At 49.8% G+C, this 15,703-nt stretch overlaps 1 protein-coding gene across 1 annotated transcript in view; it reads left to right on the top strand.

Moving 5' to 3' along the window:
• Window positions 1–15,703, top strand: part of Cdh13 (cadherin 13) — a 674,883-nt gene that overhangs the window by 537,373 nt on the left and 121,807 nt on the right. Inside the window, exon 7 of the mRNA XM_090356987.1 lies at window positions 12,828–13,006. Coding sequence (XP_090213113.1) covers window positions 12,828–13,006 — 179 coding nt within the window. The remainder of the gene's footprint in view (window positions 1–12,827; window positions 13,007–15,703) is intronic.

Raw genomic sequence — 15,703 nt, 5'->3', positions numbered from 1 at the left:
TTGGAATCCATATGTAGAGTCTGAGTATGTCCTATTGATTCTTGCAAGCGCCTTCATCTAGTTAATTTCCCTGACTAACCCACGAGATAGGAGCCATTCTCATCCTACTTTCCAATATAAAAATGGAGGCTGTGGGAGTTCACAGCAGGCACAGGCCGGGGAGGTGTTGGAATTGAGAAGAGACTTCAGATCCTTCCAGAGCACTCATGCTAAGGAGAGTACAGGTCAGCTCAGATCGCATGACCTGGGACAGGAACGTGGCCAGAGCCTAGAGACTTACAGTGACCCTTCAATGCCTTCCCTGGGTAAACAGAAGACAAATATTTCCTAAAGTAGCTAAATTCAAGGAGCCCAGTGTCAGCCCCAGGCCCATGTCCCACCCGTTCCTGCCATTTGCTCACGACAGCCTCTGTTCTACCTGCTTCAAAGAGCCATTGTCTTAGGGATCTGGTGCATCCATCGGAGTCCACTTCCAGATTTTTCTCTTCTTCCCTAAGTATTCGCCGGGTGTGATTGCACCCAAGAGCTCTAGCCTCATGTGCTTCTCTGCCGCCGGCTGCGCCCCCCCACCCACACACACAAAGGCTTTCTGGGATCCCCAAATTCCCCCAGTCACTGAGAACCTGCACCTCTGCCCATTGCCCCTCCTCAAGACCCTGCGTGCAAAGATGTGGGGGCAGAATTCGTGCAACTTTGTGAATCCATTATGGAAATCAATATGGAGATTAAGACTGGAACGCCTTATGATACAGCAATGCCACCCTTGGGCATGAATCCGAAGGAAGCTCTTTGTACGATTAATATACACTATTTAAAAATCTGGAGGGAATGGGGCCGGGAGTTTGGCCTAGTGGTTAAAGTGCTTGCCTAGCATGCATGAAGACCCGGGTTCGAATCCTCAGTACCTCATATAGAAAAAAGCCGGAAGTGGTGCTGAGGCTCAAGTGGTAGAGCTCTAGCCTTGAGAAAGTCCAAGGACAGTGCTCAGGCCCTAAGCTCAAGCCCAGGACTGGCAAAAAAAAAATCTGGAGGGAAAACTCTATATGCCATGCCAGGACATTGGGGTGCTGTGCAGGCCCCACCCACGGTCTCTGCCTTCAGTGAGGGTCACTGGTGCTAAGTCAGGGTAGCTTCCCAGCCCCACCCCACCTCCCTTTCTTTCTCTGCACTTGCTGAAATAAATTGCTAATTGAATTTCACCTTCATAGCTCTGGGAAATGACAGGCTAGTGCCTCCAATTAATTCCTTAGATGGTGTGGAGTAAGAGGCATATTGCATTCTGTGAAGACAGCAGTGATGAGGGTGTCATATGCACACACACACACACACACACACACACACACACACACACACACACACACACCTGCATCTGACCTCTTTCTAGTCTGGTTTCCAGAACTGGCCTTTGGGAGAGACTGAGAAGCCCTAACAGGGAAGAAATTGTGTCCCGAACACCATGTGCCAGACGCTGTGTCTCCTGTGGTGACCCAGCAGCAGGCTGGTGACACATTCTCTGCTCAGGAGGGACTGGCAGACACATAGAGGCATCAGGACGTGGCAGAGAAGTGATAGGCTGTGAGCAGTGGGGCTGGGTCAGCGCCACCACTCAAGGAAACCCACACTGAAGGGACAAAGTGGCCTGAGGTCAGGAGCTATGTGACCTGAGCTTGCATGACAGCAGAGTGCACAGGGACCTGGGCCCTTGTGGGAGGGGTGCTGGGCTCTTCTGGGCACAAGGGGGACTCAAGACATCATTTCCCATCATGTTTCCTCCTTGGCTGGAGGGGCGAGTAGAAGGAGGGAGGCTGAGAAGGAAGATGCAGAGGCGCTGAGAGAATCCCCTGCCGGCACCCGATGGGGCTGAGCCAGCAAGGTGAGCAGGGGGCAGAGCACAGGATCTGCAGGTGGCTGTGGGCCTCGTCTCCTAGGTGGAGGGAGGCAGCTAGGAGCCCAGGCCCTGAGCTTAAGCCCCAGGCCTGCCACCTCCTTGCAGGGACCTGGACAGCCTGTTGGGACCTCCTCGGCCCCCTCATCTGCGGAGTGGGGCTGTGACGGTCCTAACACCGTGGGGACAGCTCCGGGTGGCTCTCTGAGCAGGATGATGGCTCTGAACAAGGTGGCTATGAACATGAGCTGTTATTATTGTTACCTGTGTGGTCCCACAGGGAAGCGAGGCCCAGAACAGTGCGGGGTGGCAGGGGGTGGGGTGGGGGTCCTCCAGGATATGTTGCTTTTCAGCAGGTGGCAGATCTGAGAACCCTGGTGTGACAGGAGTCTGGCCAGGCCTGGGGCAGAAACAGAAGAGGGTGGGGGGAGCGCTGAGCTCTAAACCACGGGAGGTTGAAGCTCACCACCCCCACCACCGGGGGCGCTCTCTTCCCCCTCCGTCTCCACAGCCTCTGCCCCTCTAGGCAGGTTCTGGTAGCTCTACCCTCACAGCTCTCTCCTCATGTATTGGATTCCTGGTCCTTTGGGCTTTCTTGTCATTCCATTTATTCAGTATTTTTATTTGAATCACTTCAATCATCACAAAATCATACCTATGGCGTGACTTCCAGCACAGAAATGACGACACTGAAATGAAGCTTCCACCCACCCCCCTCTACCCTCACCCCATTTCCCACACCCTTGCATTCACAAGGTGTGTGTGCACTCCTCCATCGACGATTTCCTTTTTTTAATATATAGACATTTATATCTCCAGACAGGGCTTGCTGTGTTTTGATTTGATTACAGAACTACAGAGTTATAGATTGCAGTTTATCTTAGAGCTCCACTCCTCCAACCTACCCCCGGTGGGCGGGGGGGGGGGGGAATGTGTCCATCTTTCCATGACAATACAAATTCTCATTATCTTTTAATGGCTCTTTCAGTCTTGTGATTTGTTTACCCATTTCCCATTCTCAGACTTCTCCTGGGATGATTTGCAAACGTGAACTACCCAACACCAACCCTCTTCCTGCACTGTCTTTGCATGCTGACACTTTTCAATCCCGTTGGATAAATTCCTAAGGCTGGAATTATTTGTTCCAGACATTCAGCTTCCCTGACCTGAGGCCACAAGATATGTTACCTCTTTCTCATACCCTGTAACACATTTCCTGTAGCACAACTGCAAGAAGTCCTCCCCTCCCCACGCCAGGCAGACTCTGGACCCCTCTGAGGGAGGGAAATGTCCTCTATAAAGTCATCATCCATTCACTGTCCTTGTGGACTTCCTCCTGTGTGTCTGATCTCTCCGCTCTCAATCCCAGTGTGCATATTTGCTTTCTGCTCTTTGCCAGTCTCATTTAGACACTCGTGTGTCTCCTTAGACGCACCTAATAAAAGTTGCAAGAGCAAATTTCTGTTCTTACCATTCCTGTCAATACAGCAAAATTATGTATGAGGTTCTCATCGCACAGGTTTGGGATAAGAGGGGAAGGTATTTCATCTTGGTGCAAAACAACTCCGAATATCCACTGGCACTCTGCCCAATCATACTTTGTTCTCTGGGGGTAGAGCCAGGTTGATGGTAACAAACCACCTCCTTGACTACCTGGCTTGTGAATAAGGAGCCCCTCCGACGGTAGAGAGGCCAGAGTCAGTGCGATTAAATTATCAGGCAGAAACACATGACTATAAATAATTGAGTCTCTCATGTTTCTGTGCTTTCACCTCACCCTCCACAATGAGTTTTTCCTTTATTTCAAATGTTTATTTACTTTTCTCCACTAACTTTAATTAATTTTGCCTTTGGCTCATAAACAGGTGAAAGTGAAAACTTTTTTATTTGCATATATCTCGAAGGAAGCTAACTAATTAAACTTTGTAATTTGTTTCCAATGGGCTGGACCCAAGCCATAGGAAAATGGCGGACAGAGACACAGACTCGTGGTCACTTTCCTAGCCATGCAGCTGAGTTTGGGGGGCTCGAGATGGATTTGTGTCCAGGCTGTTCTAAGCTCATCTTCATCTCACAAAGGAATTGAGCGGATGAGTCAAGGGTCCAGAAGAGTGCAGATGGATCTAGAAGTTGCAGACATGCCAGCATGAACAGTGTGACACCCTTTTCAGGAGAGGGGGTGACAGATGAGACGCCTGACCCTTTAATAGGATGGAAAGTCTCACAAGGGCATCAGTAAAGGCTCAAGCTGAGAGGAGGTGTGCTTTTGGTTGATGAGAATAGCTCATAGAAAAAGAAGCATGAGGCTCGCTTGGGGACCTCACGAAGCGGGATCTGGTGTCTGTGTGTGCCCTGGGTGCCTCTCTGTGGGGAAGGACAAGGCCGGAAGTGAAGTTGCTTCTGCCCCCCTCTTCCCCCTCTCCCCACTGCTCACTGTGCCCTTCAGCCACCATTCTGCACTCCTATCTACATTGCTGCCCTAATCTCTCTCCTCCAGGGCAGCTTCTGGTTTGTCTCCTTCCCTGGACAACTCCAAGTAGGAGATGGCTGAAGCTGCAGCCCAGGCCCCACAGAGGAGACTCCAGGGCAAAGAGATGGTCTGAGGGCCCCACTCTGCCTGCTGTAGGAAAGCTTTTCTTCCAAGAGAGAAATCAACACCCCCGGGATAAGCTGGTACCAAGCAGAACACACTGAGGCCCCTGTTCCCCTCTCACCCCTAAAGCCTCTCTGCTCTTGGACATTGTGTGGTTCAAAGAGGAGGGAAAAAATACACTGCACACATTTTTCTTTCTTTAAAAACTGAAAAGCAATGAGGAAAAAGTGTACCTTGTCCATGTTTTTATAGATATAGATATAAAGCATGTGTCCTTGTGACAGAGATATTTCTTTCTCTCTAAATCCAGCAGGCCCCTGATAGAGCTTAAGCGGGAGATGTCACCCATCCGTCTTCCTGAGCCACTTTTGAAAAGATAACATAGCTTCCTCAGGAGAGAAAACCCTGAGATTTAGGAGCTGGCCTTCACGGGTCTTTGCAAATTGAGCCTGGAAAGCACGTACGTTGTTAGCTGACCCAAGAACAGAATGTATGGCCTGCAAAGGGGCGCCCTGAGCTGGCCTCCGCTGGACTGATTCTCAGGAAACAGACACCAAGACATTCCCTGGGATACACACACTTGTGAATGCCTGTGTTTGCTCCCATCTTCCTTCTACTGCCTGCCCTGCTCCCAACTCCTGGCTACAGGGGGCAGAGGCCTGCCAGAGCGTGGGATCTCCCCATCCACAAAAAGGTAACATGAGCTGTGGCTTGTGGCTGAGTCGTGCCAGCAGCAGTGACCAAGTCCCCATCCCAGAACATGAGAGTGTGATCTTCAGAACAAAAGTGCTACGTAAATGGTCTATAATGCCTATAATCTCAGCTGCTTCACGGGTCAAAATTGGGTAGAACAACAGTTAGGGGGCCAACAGTTAGGCGAAAATTTAATGAGACTCCCCATCTCAACCAATAATCCATACTAACAAGCCATCGTTGCACACATCTGTAATACTGCCTATTCAGAAGGCAGGTATAGGTCAATCAAGGTCCAAGGTGGACCTGAAGCAAGATCTTATCCAAAAGTAAATAAAAGCAAAAAGAGTTGGAAGTTTAGGTCAAGTGGCAGCATGCCTGTCTAACAAACACGAGGCCCCTTGGGACTTGGGGAGCAGCTACCTTTGATCCCCCCAATCCCGGGGCAAGTTGTTTCCAAGAGAATGTTCCAGTCTTGGGAAAACAGTCCCCTGAGAGGTGGGGAAGTGACTTTAAAACCATCAGTGAGGCGAGAACAGTGAAAGCTCTTCCCCCTTCCCTCACTAGCTCAGCTTGGGAGGGCACCTGCTGTGGGGTGGGGGGGGGGCCCTGTGCGCCCAGTGGGGACGCATGCACTGTGAAGTGTTCAGCTCTTCCCTGAGTGACAGCCACGTGGCCGGGAAGAGGTCTTCCAGACTTCAGAAGTGACATTCAGGGTGGAGACAAGTGGATCCTGGAGAGTAAAACACGATGGCTTCATGTCCCATGGAACACTGATGGCTGAAGAGAAAGCGAGCCACGCTTCTCTGGACTGCAGATCCAGAGTGCTCCCCCCAGCACAGTCCTCCATCCTAGCATGTCGAAGTCCAGATGGGCGTGACCTCTGTAGAACGCCTTCATGAACTTTTATTCTTCATGAAAGATCCATTCCCTCCGACTCACAAGGTGGCCCCTTTGATTCAGTGTTATTTTATAAATACTTCCATTGCTAGCATCAAGCACAAGCAGGCAGCCAACTTCACACCTTCAAACAGCAGCTTGCCACGTCACCATGTTCCCGGTGAACACCTGTAGCAAAATCAGCAACACTGCCGCTCTTGCTACCACAATGCCTCGCTTTCCTCCTGCTGAATCCCTGCAGGAGCCCCGACCCCGGCCATACCCGGAGACCATCTGCTGGACAGGGACACGGGCTCCCTGCTGTGACTCTAAGATGCCCAGACAGGGCACCCAGGATCCGCAGACAGTGTGCCGAGAGAGTCCGTGAATATCTCATGATTCCATCACTAAAATGCAATTCGCCTTACCTAATGAGCATGAGCTATGCTGGAGACAGAGGGGAACCTGAGCCCCGAATCCTCGCTAGGACTGGCCCGGGCTCGGCTGTGTCCGGTGCATGATGTCTCCCACAATGCATGACGTCTGCCCCTTGCCTCCCACAACCCCAGGCCCTTCCCACACAGCCAGGGAGTGACACACAGGACCTGGACAGGAGGCAAGGAGCTGGGCCCCTGGCCAGCCTGCAGCTTTCATGCTAAGCCTCTGAACTCAAGGCTTCCTTTGCTAGTGCCATCTAAGGCTGTAGAACTTGTATTATTAGCAAGCTTACTTTATAGCTTTTGCCCTCCAAACGGGCAAGCGTGAAAAGGAGGACAGGCCCCTGTCTCCTCGCTGTTCTAAGTGCGAATGAACACTGAGCCACTTATGAGCTGATTCCTCATCCACCATCAGCATCACCTGAGGCTTTGCTACAAGAGCGATGACCGCAGAGCACCCAGGCTTCATGCGTCGTCATGTTTATTGCTTCTTCCCTCATGCATCCAGGAAACATTTACTGAGCTCCTATTGCAGCCAGCACCAGCTTCTGGTGACTTAAAGCATTGTCACTGCTGGTTTAGCGTCAACCGTGGCTTCCTCCCACTAGATGCCGACATCACGTCCCCCCCAGTGTCTGCAGACATGGCCAAAGCACTCCAGTAGGGGCAGGGGAAGGAGAGACACAAACAACCACTAGTTGAAAGCCACTGTTGTGAGGAGGACTGAGCTGGCCTTAAAAAAAAAATCACTTGGGCTGGGAGTTTGGCCTAGTGGTAGAGGGCTTGCCTAGCACGCACTAAAACCTGGGTTCGATTCCTCGGTACCACATACATAGAAAAATGCCAGAAGTGGTACTGAGGCTCAAGTAGTAGAGTTCTAGCCTTGAGAAAATCCAAGGACAGTGCTCAAGCCCTGAGCTCAAGCCCAGGACTGGCAAAAAAACAAATCCCTTAACTTGGTTAAACGAGAAAAAAATACATACTCATATATTAGTCCTTTGTTGTTCCTATGATTTTAAGGGAAATGTGCTTTCACTTTTGAGAATTGTAGCTACTTCCTGCTAATCCAATATAAAGATTTTTTTCTTATTAGTTTGGGATATTAGGGACAGCCTTTCCATTTAAAATTGTTTTACAAGGTCTTTTAGGCAAAATGTATTAATTCAGCATTGAGCATTCAAAATATGCTATCTACAAACATGGGACAAAAAGACTAAACAAGATTCAACAAGTTTGAGAAAAAATATTATCTTAAAATTCTAGAGAAAAGACAGCAATTTCTACCAGGTGCCCGTGGCTCACGCCTGTAATCCTAGCTATTCAGGAGGCTGAGACTGGAGGATCACAGTTCCAAGCCAGCATGGGCATGAAAACTCTATGAGGCTCTTATCTCCAATGTACCACCAGAAATCTGGAAGGGGTGCTGTAGCACAAGTGCTGTACTTGAGTTGAAGAGCTCAGGGACAGTTTCTAGGCCCAGAGTTCAAGTGCCCCAACAGAAAGAAAGAAAGAAAGAAAGAAAGAAAGAAAGAAAGAAAGAAAGAAAGAAAGAAAGAAAGAAAGAAAGAAAGAAAGAAAGAAAGAAAGAAAGAAAGGAAAGAGAGATAAAAAGAAAGAAAGAAGAGAGAGAAAGAAAGAAAGAGAGAAAGAAAGAAAGAAAGAAAGAAAGAAAGAAAGAAAGAAAGAAAGGAGAGAAAAGAGAGAAAGGAAGAAAGAAAGAAAGGAAAGAGAGAGAAAGAAAGAAAAGAAAGAAAGAAAGAAAGAGGAGAAAGAAAAGTGAAAGGAAGAAAGAAAGAAAAGGAAGAGAAAGAAAAAAATTTCCAAAAAGCAAGTCACAATAGGATGGATGGCACTGGGCCATTTGTTACTTAATATCTCAAAACCAGTGGGTTTTCTTCCTATTACCTGGCTCACTACCTCTTAATTAAACAACAGCTCACCAGAAAAACTTAGGATGAAAGCTTTGTGAAGCCAGAGCCAGAGCAGCTGAGGGCCTGAAATAATCATAAGGTATTTCTGTTGCCACCATCTCTTTATCGACACAAAAATAAACAACCTTGGAAACAGATGGGAGACAGACATTGTTCAACTTGTCATAACTTATTATATATTTGACTGCCAATTTGTACTTAAAAAAAAAACCAACTAGCTCCAGGGAGGGAGAACAAATTCAGGAGGCAAAGTTTATTGCATTTCAAATAAAACTTCTGTGCTAATCACAGCTGCACAGAGGCACTGAGGGCCGCGACTAAATGAAGTTAACAACTACCTCAAAACTAACGCTGTTTTTGCTTACACCGAGAGAGGAAAGAGAGAGCTCTTTGGCTCCTGTTTGATGCTGCTCATTTCGTTCAAAGCTATGCCAGGAGTGTAGCCTTTGGCCCAACTTTATTCTAGAAACAAGGTTTCTGAGACTCCCGTGGCCAGTCCGTTTACCATGTTTGGAGGGAGCCATGTCTGGCCACCAGTGGGAAATGGTTTCCCCTTTTCTACCTTCGTTGCTTTTCGTTTTGGTTCACCTCTTAAATCTGCCGGATCCTTTTCAATGAAAAAGCTCCCCTTCTCGAAATAGGTTCGATTTTGACTTCTAGGTGCTATTTTCCAGAGGTAGCGAATGACTCATTCACATGCGCATCTTGGCTGGCTATCTGATACTACACAGCACATGGCGACAAAACCCTCCGGTGTTAAGCGACAGCCTTGTCTTTGCTCCTTTGTGGTTGGTGGGTAGGGATGGGATCTGCTGGAAGGTTCTGCCGTCCCTGCTGGTAGACACCCACAGGCCACTCTCATCTAGAGCTCATCTAGTGCCTGACCTTCTAAGGCCAGATCCACACACACAGGTCTTAGGTCAGCCAGGGGACGTGCGTTCTATGTCCCTGGACTCTCTATCCAGCAGGGGGAGGCTAGATGCCAAAAAGGCAAGCTCTGTGTGGTCTGCGCCTACCTGTGTCCCACTAAGCCACAGGCATTACCCGGGCAGGCACACACTCCCTGGAGAGAGGGACAGCATCACAGCATGGCTGTGAGAATGGGAGGCTGGAACCATGAGTAGAACAATCTTACCGTACTCCTGGACATGGAGCTTCTATCACTGGACACAACTGGACTATTTAAACGTGCCTGCAAAATTGGCGGAATGGCTTCAGTTTTGTCTAATACCATCTAGCTCCAACCAGAGCCACTAGATTCCTTTTCTTGGTTAATATCAAGAATAAGACATGGGCTGGGGATGTCAGTTGCATGCCTGAAATCCATGCTACTCTGGAGGTCAAGATAGGAAGATTGTCATTCAAGGCTAGGCTCTGCAAGAGTTGCCGAGACACTATCTGGCAAACTCTCTGGTTGAGCATTTGGAATTAGAAGGCTCTACATCCCTGCCACCTTAACAGTGCTCAGAGGAAATTGAGTCTCGGGTAATTCCTCCTGTCTGGATCTTCTGAGATGTGAGAGGCAGCCTGCCATTCTCCACCTGGCTGAGGTCCTAGAGGTGAGGATGCGAAGGAAAGAAAACAGAAGTAGTAAACTCGGTGGGGCAGAACTCACATTCTCCTTTGCATTTCCTGTGAGGCCCACGCCTTGGGTAGTTCAGCCACAGAAATGGTGGCTGCTGGACTTGCTTCCTCTTTTCACTGCTTGGTGATTTATAGTCATGCCCCATTTTATCAGACAGAAACTCACCCGGCAATACCCGCAGGCTTGGTGCAGACTTGCTGTCATCTCGCACTTTTCCTAGGAAAATGTAACTGTGGTCTCTCTAACCAAATGCAGTGGTTTTGCATCTTGATGAGCGAAAAAGCAAAACAAGGGGTAAGATTTATTTCCAGCAACAGATGAGGAGAGCCTGGGAGACAGTTCCAGGCCAATTTTCCCCCTGGAACAGGGACAGTTCTGTGATTGGATTCCAGAAGGCTGTCCATGTTCCTGTAGGAAAGCGCTTTGTGGGGGCCGAACTGAGCATACTCAGTTGACGTCAGTCCTAGAAGGAAAGAGGGCCATGTGAGAATAGTTCTGGGCTTGCCTAGATTCTTTTCCTAAAAAGCTTTTACCTGAAACTAAAGGACACTTTAAAGTTGTGTCAATACAGGAGTTCCCTCCCCCCCACCCCACCCCACCCCACCCTGGCCTTCCTTAGCTGGGTTGGCAAAGCCCTGTCTCACCGAGCATGGTGAAGCGTGCCTGTAATCCTAGCTGCTAGCATCTTCACCGTGCTGTGAATGCAGTCCTGACGTCTGTGTCTTGATACTTATAGAAACAGATCTATTTTTGAAAGACTCTGTTACTCTATAGGTAGTTGAATGTAATGTTTTGGGATGAATTTGAAGAAATTTCCAGGGCTGGTGCTCTGGGTCAGGAGCCCCTCGGGCTGGCAGCCACGTCCACCTAAGTGCATGGCCACCTGGAAACTGCCAGCTACCCGCCACAGTTCTCTGCCTTCCTTCAGAGGGGCAGCGGCCAGTTCTGCTGGCGGTGGGGGTGACAGGGTGATGGATGTCCCTTGACCTTCAGAGCCTTGTGGTGTGGAGGACTGGATGGCTGAGCACCTAACGTTGTTGTTGGAATGCAGTCTGGGAAAGGCCTGCGGGGGGAAAGGCCTCAATCACGGTGCTCGCCACACGTTCACACCCTCTGTTCCATGGAGCTTAGGATCCTTAAACTGGGTTCTAATTCTCCTAAGTGCACCGCCATGGCTGACGTTTTGTCTACTGGCCATCCAGCCATCAGGCACAGCGCCAGCTTGTCTGGGCAGAGCGTCCCGTCAGCCCTTCACAGGGACCACATGACACGCTGTGCTCTAAGGACTGTCCCAGGGAGTGCCTGGAGGAGGAGGCTCCAAAGAGGATCCTATCCAGGGCCCACAGTTCAGGAAGAGTGGAGCCCCCATGCCTGACCCCAGGGCCACTTTCTTTGATGCCATAAACTCGTTTACATGCGATGGGCCCTGAGCTGTCTCTAGGGTCTGGGATCACCACAGAAATAATATAGCTACACTTGACCTGGCTAGACCGAACCCAGGGCTCCCTTATTCCCTGACATCTCATTGATGTAAAAGCACTTTCTGTGTGTCAGTCCTAGAGAACCTCTGTGGTAGGATGTCGAATCTGTGAAAAACAAGACCCTGGGAGAATCTCCTGAAACACAGCCACTCCCCGGCCTGGTCCTAAGAGTCCCTCGTCTCCTTCTCTAATCATTGTAATGTATATGTCAGTCGAAAGCTGTAATGACTTCATTTTTAGATTTTCTTCTTCTTGTTCAGCTATGACTTCAATTAAAGGCGGATTAAGTAAGGCCCAATGCAATCAATTAAGCATTCATTACACGCTCACTAAGGAGAAGCAGTGTGTCAAGTGTACTTAACCTGAGACTTTGGGGCCCACTGATGGGGTCAAGGCCTCCTCCTCTGCCTTCAGCTCTTCAGAGCTCACTTAGCATATCCCTGGGTGCCATCTTGGGCCCGGGACCTGCCTCTGACTCATAGGAAGGACCCTTGGGTGTGCCTGCCTGCCTGCCTAGGTTATGGCAACATGAGCCCCGGACTGGGCTGGCTAAGAGAGAGGCCTGATTCATAGTGGCTCCCAGGGAATCAGTCACCTGTCCAGCGCCATTTCCCAAAGGCCGGGCAGAGCAGGGGCCGTACCTGGCAATGAGCTCCAGCCTTGCATGGGAGCCCCCCTTTTCCTACAAGTTCAAGAGCAAAGAACCATTGATGGAACCTGCACCCCAAAACACAAATGGCAGGGGTGAGGATATGGGCGTAATTTACCCAGACCGTTTAGCAACCCATTCGGAGCCGCAGGGCAGCCAGTTTTCATGTGTTTCGCACATGGAGGATAGCACGATTGCAGCAGCGGAGACAGGGCTCTGGAGATGAGCGCCTTGTGCCTCAGTTTCCCTGACTCCTGGCCCAGGCACACATCCCACGAGAGCTCTTTTTGTTTGTATTTAATGTGTGGGGTTCCCACATATTTTACTAGTACCTATTCTTTGGATATTTGTCTGAATACACAATGCCCTCCCGTAAGCACTCAGAACACAAAAGCCGTCACGAGTCAGGCATACCTACCAGGGAATGAAAGCCGGTGAGAAGCAATGGCACATCCCAGGGAGCAAACACCAATGACAATGACAATTCCTCCAAGCAGCACAGACTCCTTTTCTTTACTTCAGGTGTTTTAATGTGATGGAGCGAGGAAGGGAAGCCAACACAATGCACAGCCCAGCCCGGGAGACGCCGCGTGGCCGTGACTGGGGCTGTGATGGACAGGCCCTCTGTGGCCGTGGTGGTCTGTCGATCACGGGCCCTCCGTAACCAGCCCACCCTTTCCTCCTGTCTCCTCAGGGACCACGGTGATGCGGATGACAGCCTTCGATGCAGATGACCCCGCCACCGACAATGCCCTCCTGCGGTACAACATCCGCCAGCAGACGCCTGACAAGCCGTCACCCAACATGTTCTACATCGACCCCGAGAAAGGAGACATCGTCACGGTCGTGTCCCCTGCGCTGCTGGACCGGGAGGTGAGTTCACAGAGAGGTGTTCTCTCTTCCACAAAAATGCAGTGTAGCCCCACATCCTAAGGACAATGTGGAAGAGGCAAGGGCACAGAAATGGGACATTTACACCCACCCACCCGGCGCCTGTTTCTGCTCCACCTCCTTATTCGTTAAGCTCTGGGGAAGGGAGGGAAGGGGAGGGGAGGGGAGGGAAGGGGAGAGGAGGGGAGGGGAGGGCATAGAAGGCTCCGTACAAGATCACCTGAAGCTGAGTTGGTTTGGACTCCCGTGACTCTGCCACGCCTTCTGGGGACCACTTCCCTGTGTTCCCTTGAGCCTCTTTCTTCCTGTCATCTCTGTCCCTGCCCATCTTGGGCCCTGTCCATATCTGGCCCATCTCCCAGGCCCTGTGTCTGTCACAAGCAGGTGGTCTCTGGCCCTCAGTCAGTCCGTCTGCACCTCAGCTGTGATTTTTCCCAGTGATGAAAGGCTTTCACAGATAGTGGCCATAACAGAAACATTCAAATTGTATGTCTTTTGTTTCTTTTCATTCTATTTCCAAGTCTCCCGGGTGGGTTTTTAAAATCTACTTCTAGGCTGGCTGGAGTGTAGAGCATAGAGCTGTGAGCCATTCCTTTTCAGGAAAACATTTTGTATATGTCTCTATGAGCTCTGTGGGGGGGGGGTAGGGGGCATGCCTGCACATGCATGCATGCACATGCTGGGGCTTGAACTCACAGCCTGGATGCTGTCCCTTAGGTTTTCTCTCAAGGCTTGAGTTCTACCACTTGAACCTCTACATCTGGCTTTTTAGTGGTTAATTGGAGATGGGAATCTTGCGGACTTTCTGGTCTGGGCTGTGGTCCTCAGATCTCAGCCTTCTCAGTAGCTGGGGATGCAGATGTGAACCGCCAGTGCCCGGCTTCAAGCTGACTTTGGCTTTGGCTGCCCTCTGGTGGCAGGTGTGTGCGTCGGCAGTGTTGTGGGGACAAGCCACACCCCATTGAGAGCAGTAAGGTTGTGCCAACCCTTGTTCCTGATCCTCCCACCTCCCCATACCTGAACCAGGCCGCAGTGTGGAATGGACCCACAGCTTGGCGGGAACGGACGCCCCCAAGCCCGCTGGTTCCATGCACTTGGCTGGCAGGATGTCGGGGTTTCACACTGCTTTCTCCGTGGTGCCTCTCCTCTCATGGCCAACTCCCTGGGAAGACCCTGGCAGGAAGTACTGGGAAAGCGGGAGAGCAGAGGTGACCTGGGCATGGCGAGTTGTCCCGGGAAGGCAGCAGGCCCTCAGCACACTCCCTACCGGCCCATCCGCCATCCCCATGCTTCCGTTTACTTTCACAGAAGCTTGTCAGTGAGGACAGCGGTCATCCTTCTCGTGTCCACAGCAGAGACAGGTGCCAGCATCCAGCCTGCTCCTGTCCCTGCCCCAAGGCCCACGAGGGCTGCTGCTCCCTGTCCCCGGGCATGTCCCCAGCCTCTGCACACAAACGGGCGGGGCACTGTGGAGAGTGACTGGAAGGAAGGACGTGAGAGGGGAGCAGGGCCATGCAGAGTGCTAAGCCGCAGTGTGGCCACCAACGACCCTTTTATACGGGAAGCTCCGTGCTGGCCACTACCACGTGCCCCTTGGAATCCAGGAGCCATGTCGGGTGCTTGCTTGACCATGCACTCCATGAAATCCTCCATGAAGAGGAGATGTTGGGTCTAGGTTCCTTCACATATTTCTATTTGCCAAACACATTAGAGTTGTTGGATGGATGGGTGTGAGGGAGGAAGGGAGGAACGACCAACAGATAATAGATAAAAAGATGGATGACCTATGTCATCCATTCGTAGTATCTCAGAACAATATCCATGGTTAGATAGACAGGATATTATTGTTTTAGGTGTGAGCTTAAATCTACCTCTGTGCAATTATCTGATCATCTAAATTCTCCACTTAACGCCTATCCGGCTGAGAACTGCTCTAGGCTCTAAGAAGGAGATTGCTGGCGCATGTGGTCAGTGGGATTGCCCAGGAGAGCTGGTTTCTCTTGCTTAAATAGTTGGTGAATGATTGGGTAAAATATGAGGTATAAATTCTACTCAGTGAGATGGAGTCCATATGGGCCCTGTTTTATTCTTTTTCTATAGCTATACGTAGCCACTCCATTCTGGCGAGTCAGTCCATGTGTTCAAACTCTGTTGGCTGCACTGCAAAATAAAATCAGATAAAGGTTTATAATGTTTGATAAATGGCTTATTTAGTTGATCATATTGACTGCTCGACTGAAATTCACCAGCAGAAATCTTTCAACTTTTCTGATCATAACTACAATTTGCAGCTTCTCAAGGCAACTAATGGTCAGAGGATGGTTGGGGAGTGGGGCGGGAGTTTTTTGTTGTTATTAGTTTTTGTGAGTTTTTTTTTCCCCAGATGGAAACTATTTCCAAAAGAGTCCCTTAAAAAGCACTCTTGGAAAAAAAAGCACTCATGGCATATACCTTGTAAAAATATCATTAGTCTTTTGAAGATGTGAGAGCAGAGTACTTGCCTACCTTTGTTTGAATTTGCTTTACCCTGTTGCATATTATCTCCCAGATAATCTAGCCAACCCATAAAAAATGTGCAAACAAAAGAAGATATCAGGACCAGGAATGCCATTTGTATTTTTAGCTTGTAAGAGATTTTCCTGAATGTTATAATTCCCTTTCTCTCTCTCTCTCTCTCTC

This window comes from Megascapheus bottae, chromosome 24 (genome assembly GCF_031878675.1).
Source record: "Megascapheus bottae isolate mThoBot1 chromosome 24, mThoBot2.hap1, whole genome shotgun sequence".
NCBI classification, from domain to species: domain Eukaryota; kingdom Metazoa; phylum Chordata; class Mammalia; order Rodentia; family Geomyidae; genus Megascapheus; species Megascapheus bottae.
The sequence above is the reverse complement of the archived record's forward strand: the minus strand, read 5'-3'. Positions and strand labels throughout refer to the sequence as shown.